This window comes from Gordionus sp. m RMFG-2023, chromosome 2, assembly GCF_954871325.1.
Source record: "Gordionus sp. m RMFG-2023 chromosome 2, tfGorSpeb1-WG-v2, whole genome shotgun sequence".
NCBI lineage: Eukaryota > Metazoa > Nematomorpha > Gordioida > Chordodea > Parachordodidae > Gordionus > Gordionus sp. m RMFG-2023.
This window is the reverse complement of record NC_088776.1, coordinates 48,190,185-48,199,073: the sequence shown is the minus strand read 5'-3', so window position 1 is coordinate 48,199,073 and position 8,889 is coordinate 48,190,185. Positions and strand designations below refer to the sequence as shown.

At 24.7% G+C, this 8,889-nt stretch overlaps 1 protein-coding gene across 1 annotated transcript; it reads right to left on the bottom strand.

The window, feature by feature from the left end:
• Positions 1 to 206: 206 nt before the first annotated feature.
• LOC135924609 (complex I intermediate-associated protein 30, mitochondrial-like) lies at positions 207 to 8,356 on the bottom strand. Its single transcript, XM_065459700.1, has 3 exons — positions 7,898 to 8,356; positions 7,671 to 7,856; positions 207 to 634 (listed from the first exon to the last, which is right to left on the bottom strand). The coding sequence occupies exons 1-3, from the start codon at positions 8,336 to 8,338 to the stop codon at positions 413 to 415; spliced, it is 849 nt and encodes a 282-aa protein (XP_065315772.1). The 5' UTR covers positions 8,339 to 8,356; the 3' UTR covers positions 207 to 412.
• Positions 8,357 to 8,889: the final 533 nt, after the last annotated feature.

The following is an 8,889-nucleotide window of genomic DNA, read 5'->3' as shown; positions in this document are numbered from 1 at the left end:
TGTTACATTACATTTATAAAATATGTTTAACTGAGAAATATTTAAGGATAATTATTTTTCTGTGAAAATATTTTCAGGGGAATTTTTTTCCTATTTTCGTTGATTTTCTAAAAAAGAAACTTTTAGGCTCTAATAAAATTGTGAATTTATTTTCCAAAGTATATTTTCCCGAATTAATTTCAGGGCCAATTTTTCCCCAGTTTTTCGTGGTAATTTTTCTTCAAGAAAAAATCATGCTTTTGAATGAAAAATATATAATGACAAGCATATTACAATACAATGTTCGATCAAAAATTCTTTTATTTTATAAATACAAATAATAATGATAGTATAAATGCTATTAATTTACAAAATCATAATAACTAGCAGCTTCTTAAATAATAAGTTTAAAAAAAATTATGCTATGATTGTTTTAACTCTTAACTCCAGTAGGCACTCTGTATAATTCATAGGCAAAATGTTCCCTATGATATGCATCATTAAAGAAAGCTAAATAATCAATTTCTAGGCTAAAAGGTCCATCATTTCCATCATATATATTAATTCCAAAGGAATCAACATAAAAGTCATTTATTCGTGATTGTTGATCTTGAATCCTACCCTTAGATGAAAGGACTAATTTTGAAAATGGGATCTGTTTATATAAAAAATATATTCAATTATTGTATTCAATTAAGTGTATTATATATTTGCAAAGCTCGGCCTATCCGAAAGCCTAGTCTGTGCGTCAGGCCGAACAAACAAATTTAATGGATCGGGTCAGGCAATTTGTGCATAAGGTCAATTCAGTGAAACTTTTATTGCGAATGTCGTTTATCGCGGAGGCATTTTAGAATGAACAAATTCCGCGACATCTTTACAACGAAGATAATATGGCGAATTTATTTCCGCAAAACCTAAACCGTAACACTTTGAAGTGAAAATATTTTAACAAAACTTTTATAGCGAAACCTTTATCACGAATGTATTTGTGCAAGTTTTTGCGAGAGCATTACCGCAAAAAATGAATATATAGGAATGCATTTATTAAAAAGAAAAACAACATATTCAATAATAATTTATCCACATAGGTTATTAAATCATAAGCGCTAAATGTTTCAAATTCGTTACTTATTGCCTATTAAATAAGCAAGTTGGCTGAAATTTAAAAACTCACATGGCCGTAAGTCCGGAGAAAGAATTTTGGTTCAACTTCTTGCCCCAATATTTATCCACCCTCCAATTTTGAAAATTAAAAAAAAATGCACCTTATGCACTTAAAAGTAAATTTTAGCAAATATACTAAATAAAATGCTTAGATTTTTCTTATTTGCTCAAGGATAAAAAAAAACAATGAAAGCTAAAAAAAATTACTGGATTTTTCAGAATTTTTTTAGAAATTATAAACGATTTTGATAAGTTAGAATTATGTTTTTTTTAAAAAAATTTATTGATTTTTCCGAGTTTTTTTTTGACTTTTTCTTGTATAAATTAGAGAAAATTATTGGTTCTTTATCTGAACTTCGGGAACTTAAATGCGTTGCAAAAGGGCAAATTTTAATATTTAATAAATTTTAGTTATTCGAACAATATATAAACCTAAAATGTAAATTAATATAACGTCTAATATTATATATTAAAAAAGGTTTCGTGATAATTCATACCACATTTTCTTTCATGCCTTCCTAGTATTATTTTTTTTCATATAATGCACATCGATACAACTTTCTGATATAATAATTCATTTAAAGATTTTAGCCACCCCTTCTTGCTTCTTTTCGTATTTCAATAAGTAAAACTAACTGCAGAGTTATGAATAAAAAAGTTTAAAAATATTCTATTGGATAAGATACATTTATAATTGTTTCCAAAGAAAGAGATGTTTCAGTTTGTAATAGTTTTAGTTTTGGAGAATTAGGGGAGACCAGGGCGATTCGGCGCAATAGGGCTTGTCAGTTCAGCGGATTTAATTCAAAAACCAGATGGGTTTCGAGATTAAAATTTAATTATATAATAGAATTTTATATGTATATTGAGACGAAAAATATTTTATATTCCTCAGCTATTTAAATTTTTTTATGATGAAATACGTTTAAGGAAAAAATAAAAATGCTTTTACACCACATTAGATTGCATTATAATATGATAAAAATAATAAAATTGACATTATATGAAATTTAAAACCCTCTTTTCGCATATCAGAAAGTTTCGTAATCGTATATCATGCTTAAAAATATTATTAGAAGGTATTAATTATATTATTAACTAGGGGCTAGTAGAATCAGGGCTAGTCGGATCAATCAAATTATGCTTGCTAATATGATATATTATAATATATTTATATAATAATATAGAATAAGTATTCATTGGCTATATATGTATTTAAATCAATTCTATATGATAATGCAATAGAATTAGGAAAAACTTTTAAAATTAATTTTAAAATTTACGAATTTTTTATAATTCAAATAATTTCATATTTTGTCATTTTTATATAAATTATTTCTATATAAATGGTATATTTATATCAATAAAACATCCATAAAAATAATGGAATCTATAAGCCCGTTGTTGGCGCAAAAATTCACTTTTAATAGAATTAATCTTGAGAAATAAATGTAAAATATTTTAAAAATTTATCATTGTATATGGTTAGGTGTTTTGGGTATCACGTGGTATTTAATAAATTCAAAAACAGAAATTATTTTCGGACCTATGATAATTTAAAAAAAATTGTGCTGCATATGAATAAAGCCATGGTGGCCTAAAACCATAACTATCTATTACTAAGATTATCTATTTTACAGCCTTTATTTTTACCTCTACAATCCTCCTTACTTCGATTTCTCATTATAGATGGTTCAAGACAATTGATGCTGTTTGATAATCTATATTCTCCAACAGTGGCTAAATACCGGAAACGTAAAAATATACATCTAAGCGGTTTTGGATAGAGAATTAAATTCTGAGTTCAATGATATAATTATATTCAAAATTACGTTTAAGATGTTAGCCTTTCCCCGTTAAAATGCTTTCGCGACATAAAAATATATTTGTGAACCGGAAACGTAAAAAAATACATCTAAGTGATTTTGGGTAGAGAATAAAATTCTGAGTTTAATGCTATAATTATATTCAATATTACGTTTAAGATTTTAGCCTTTCCCCGTTAAAATTTCGCGACATGAAAATTATTTTGTGAACCAGAAACGTAAAAAAATACATCTAAGCGGTTTTGGATAGAGAATTAAATTCTGAGTTCAATGATATAATTATACTCAAAATTACGTTTAAGATGTTAGCCTTTCTCCTCTTAAATGCTTTCTCAAATTAAAAATACCTTAAAAAATTTATGTTTCTCATTTACTTCTTTATCAAGTAATTACAATATATTTATACTTACTTAATATATAAAATCATAACCAAGTATTAATTTAATTAAAAATATTAATTTAATATAAAAATATTAATTTAATTAAAAATATTAATTTAATTAAAAATATTAATTTAATTAAAAATATTAATTTATAAATTAATTTTTAAAAACCGCAAATTATTTCAAAGAATTAATAAAAAAATTGAAAAGATCTTAAAATTTCCATATATTATAATGTAATGTTATTATAATATTTTTTCTCTAAAAAAAGCAATAAATCAATCAAATATCTCATTAAATATTTTCTTTGTTATTTTTATTTTCAATATTATTTTTTAGCCTTTCGTATACCAAGCCTTTCGACTTTTAGACCTTGCGTACTTTAATATTACAGTTTTTTCATAAAAATTACCCAAATAAATAAATTTTTATTCAAATTTATTAATTTCTATTATTTTTTTAAAAAAAATTAATTTTTGTAAATGACGCAAAAAATAGGTTATGTTATTCTTCAAAATTTATTTATTTATATTTTTTAGATTTTGGATACAGCCTAAATAAAAAGATAACAGCTCATTAAATCTAAAAAATGATCAGTCATTAGGGAAAAAAATATTAAATCAAAATATTGAATAAAAAAATGTTTATTTTATTTATTTATATTATTTACACATTTTTTTGCTTGTAGAATTTATACCTTAGGGGGAAGGGGGGGGGGCTGTAAATTTTAAGCTAAATAAAATAGAATGCTAAATCCTCAAATTTATGTCACGAGGATGGGAGTGGGGCTAAAAATATTCTCTAAATTTAGAAAAGGGTATTTATATGAAAACTAATAAGAAGTTATATTATAAAATGTAACTTCTACTATCTGAAATTTTTATAAACTTTTAAAAATTAAATATGAATAATAAATTTTTTCGCTATCAGATTATTTTGATAATTATTAAATGAAAATGATTATATATAAAATATATCTCTTTTTTTTGTGGCTTGGTAGCTCAGAGATATACATCCTGGCTGAGGCATAGAAAGCTAGTTGGATTCCGAAGTTAAGGTTCTCCAAAGGGTCATTGTTTAATGACGCAAAACATTGATAAATTAATAAATACAGGCAATAAATATTGGGGCAAGCCCAGATATTATTTTCACCAGTAAGAATCAAGGCTACCTAATGAGCCCAATGATTAATATATTCTTAAAGCTAGGGTTCTTAGAGCGTAATTCTTATAAAATAAGATTTCGAGGAAATGCATAGGACAAGACAGGGGCGTCGCTAACCTTTACAATTTCAGGGGGCTCAACTAAAAATAAATTTGTGGAAGCTTCGCCCCCATGCCCCCAATTTGCGGGCCTTCGGCCTGCTTTTGCCCGGTCTTCGGCTGGGTTCTATATTAGTATATTATACATTTTTAAAATTTGTTAACTCTGAACAATTATTCTAAATTTAATATTTTGTCATTTATTATATTATGCATACAAAATAAACTGGCTTAGTGTTGTTAAACGGCTCGTTTTGAGCTGGTTTTTATAAATGGCTAACTTAATATTATAGCCAGAAAAATATTGCCTAAGCCTCGAGATTTCTCTAATAGATGTCCAAACCTTTGTTCCTTCTAAAAACAAAATCTTCAGGCTTGCGTAATATCTAGATGAAATATTGAGTCAGCCGTTTTTAAAAATCGGCTCAAAACGAGCCGTTTAACATTACTTACTGACATAAATAATTAAAACAATACAAGACATTTCTAAAAATATTATGTTTTAATACAAAATCTATTTATTACAATATAAAATATTTTCGATTGCTGATATAAAAAAATTTGTGTCTAAAGAATTACAAGTGATAAAAAAGGTTAATTTATTCATACATATGCCTCGATTGATAATAGTTTTTAAAAACCACATAATGCAATAATATAATTCTTAGCAACTTACATTGACAAAAGGTTATGAAACTAATATAACTTCTGTTACCATTTTAGACAATGTTTTATAGAATGGACTAATAAGGAAAAATTTATAGGCCTAAACCAAATTAACAATTATTGAAGAAGAGATAAACGACCAATCCAAATCATAAAACTATATGGTGGTTAGAGCTTCCTCTTAGATGACATGATGGAAGCTAAATAAATAATCGAGAATATTATTGTGAGATATTAAATTTCTAAAAGATTATCTTCCATTTTTAATGATATAAACGACTACACAGTTTACTATTATTGTTTATCTAAAATATGCAATTATAAGCTCTCAGCAGCTGTAGTAATAATCTTAAATTACATAAACACAAATAATAGATGCTGGTTAATTTGCAGTCATAGCCATGACACTCACAATGTAAACTAATATCTGAATTTATTTAGTTAAATAAATTGATAAAATAAAAACACTAAAAATCTTAGGAAGAAATAATTATGCAAATATGTTGAAGCCTTGAGTTATTTACACGGCAAGGATGCCATATTAGAAATGAAACATTTTATACCTATAAAATAAGGACCAGAATGATATGATGAAACAATTAAGATTCTATATAATATTGTCGCACCACCTCTATTTGGTATGTTGTATCTTAAATAGTAGTTTGTAATAATATCAAAAATATACTTGTATTAAAAATTTAACTCAAAACTGTTTTTTGAAAAAGAAAAAAATAGCTTTCTTAAAAACACGTAAAAGAAGAGAAGAAAAGATATTTAATTTATTACACATTGTAGAATGAATAATAAAATGTTTAATTTAAAATTATTTTTAAATAAAGATGGCGTTAAATACTTAAATACAAATTGTTACAATATTTATTATCAAAAACATTTATTAGTAAAATTTATTATAATATTAACTGTAATATATTATATAACTGTCAAATACGTCTATAAAAGTGGCATTTTATCTAATATTTTATAACCAAAACTATATAATAGAGAATTATAAACTATATGTCTATTTATTTAATTTTTATAAAGGAACTTATTTAGTTCTTAAAAATAATTTTAGGAATAGGTATAATTTAAATTAAAAATAAATATACAGTTGATTAGTCATTTTGAACTAGGCTAATTACAATATTAAATTTGTTAGTTTTCAATTAATAATTGATTATATTTATTTAATTAAGGTTATATAATAATTTAAGTAATAATAGTCAATTAAGCTTCAACTGTTAATGCTAAATTAATATTTAGTGAGTGATATTGATATTCAATTTTTAACACAGAATTTGATTGCAAGCTGACATAGTGAAAATATAATTTATGTGTATTAATCTAATCTAATAATTAAAATTATATTCATTTAATAAAAATTTAGACAGTCTTATTAATTTTTAAATAATAAAATTAAATCTATATATTACTTATTAGAATTATAAAAGAAATCGTTCAGGGGTCAATCAAAAAAATTTATTTTTAGTTTCAAGGGGTTAAGATTCCATTTAAAAAAAATTTTTTGCTTCAGGGGGTTATTCAAATTTTTTAGGGGGCTCGAGCCCCTGGCGCCCCCTAGTGACGCCACTGGGACAAGATAGCATAAAAAAATTATATTCAAATATAATAAATTTTCTAAACCATTTCTAAGCTCGAGAATCATATAAATTTATTATTTAAAAAAAATATTATTAAATTAATATAGAGGATATAAAAATAAATGTTTTAAAATAAAATAGACATCATTAGCAATTATTGCAGTTCTGCATTCAAATGTTTTTGTTAAAATAAATTTGTAAAATCCTTTTCTTTATATTATCTTTACAATTTAAGTTTCGTGATAATTACTTTGATATAAAATCGCAATTATATATACAAAGTTTAGCTATTATGTATTTGCTCAAAAGAGTTAATGGTAAAAGTTCTAATATTGCAAATTTTTAATTCACAAAATAGTCTTCAATGATTAGTATAGATATAAAATACATTTGCGAAAAATGTTTTGCAAAAAAAGCTTTGCTGAATTGACATGGAATCATTGGAAAATTTAAGTGCCTGATAATATATACAGGAAAAGTCAGACAGTGCTTCACAAATCTCTGATTTTTAGAAAATTTTAACATGTGCATAATAAATCTTTAATTTTTAGTAAATTTTAATAAGTGCCTAACAAATCTCTTATTTTTTGTAAAATTTTAATAGGTCACTCTGGAAATAAAATTTTGATGTATATTTAATTTCATGGGAATTTTTTTTTTTGATTTTATATATTATAAATATATACATGCATTATCTAGATTTTTTTAAAAATAATAAAGATATCCTAAATAAAAAAAGCTGTAAATATCTGATGTATATTATATATAAATTAAATTGTTTATTACCAAAACAGTTTGCCAATATGGACCTCCTCTTGTATATATTGGATAAATATATTGATCGTAATAAGTGAGATCAAATATACCTGGAGTATTTACAACAAATGAATATTTTCTACCATCTCCCCTTACTCTTAGAGCAATATGAGTTGATTCTCCAATATAATATGGATCTTTTTTATAAAAAGCTTTCTAGAGAAATTAAAAAACATAAATATGATTTTATCTATTACTAAACGCCTCATAGATTTCATTGAACAAAAACCAGTGTATTTCACTCGACCATCTTGGGGTAAGGCTGAATTAATATACCCAGTAAACAGGCCAGTTTTATTTTTAGTCATGCTCAAATTGCACATACTATTTCCAAGATCAAAATCTATATCAGATTTAGTGATCCATTTAGATAAACTATCTTCATCTTTAAAATCAAACAAAACTTCTGTTTTCCCATGACTATCTTGAAAATGGTCATTACAATTTCTAAATAAATTTTGTGTTTCCTCCTTCAATTTTTTTAATTCTTCTGGAAATTGTTTTAAGCCTTTGATCTTTTGAAGTAAAGAGGGTTCTTTATATTCAGGAAATGGATTATACACATCTTTATGCAACTGAGGTAATGATATATGAAGTAAACGTTTGTTATAAAATATTTTCACACTATTTTTTAACATATGGATAAATAGATTATAGATGAATCATATCGAACATCAAATAATTTAATTAATGACTGACAGGGACTTAATTTGTTTGGATTATTTACCTTTTAATATTTTAACTCATTATTTATATATAAAAATTTATAAATTACCTCTATACAACATATGTTGCTAATATTATTTTAAAAAAAAACATGTTTGAATAAATTATCTGTCTAGTTATGAGTTAGGTGTAGGACAGCTTACTCTATGGAATAAATTAATTTTTTAATTCAAAATGCTCAAACTAATATTGCTATATTTTTATTTTTTTATATAATTTTTACCGATTCTTTGTTTTTACAATTAGTTTTACTTTTATTTTGAGATAAATATCACATACGTTAAGATTAAGAATTTCGATTTATTTTTTAATTTTATAAAGTTTATTCCCCTTTTACAATAAATTTCTGACGAGGCCTTATAGATAACCCTTCAAACCCCTTGTTCGCATGGGCCTATCGATTTTTTTCAGATAAGGGTATTGATGTAATCATCACCTACATGAGCGTGAGGGGTAGGAACAG

Excerpts from the sequence above, each read along its gene's own strand:
- LOC135924609 (XM_065459700.1), bottom strand. The coding sequence starts at position 8,338 with ATGTTAAAAAATAGTGTGAAAATATTTTATAACAAACGTTTACTTCAT. Across the intron at positions 7,857-7,897 it reads TGAAATCTATGAGGCGTTTA|AAAGCTTTTTATAAAAAAGA; the intron begins GTAATAGATAAA and ends TAATTTCTCTAG. Across the intron at positions 635-7,670 it reads CATATTGGCAAACTGTTTTG|ATCCCATTTTCAAAATTAGT; the intron begins GTAATAAACAAT and ends TTATATAAACAG.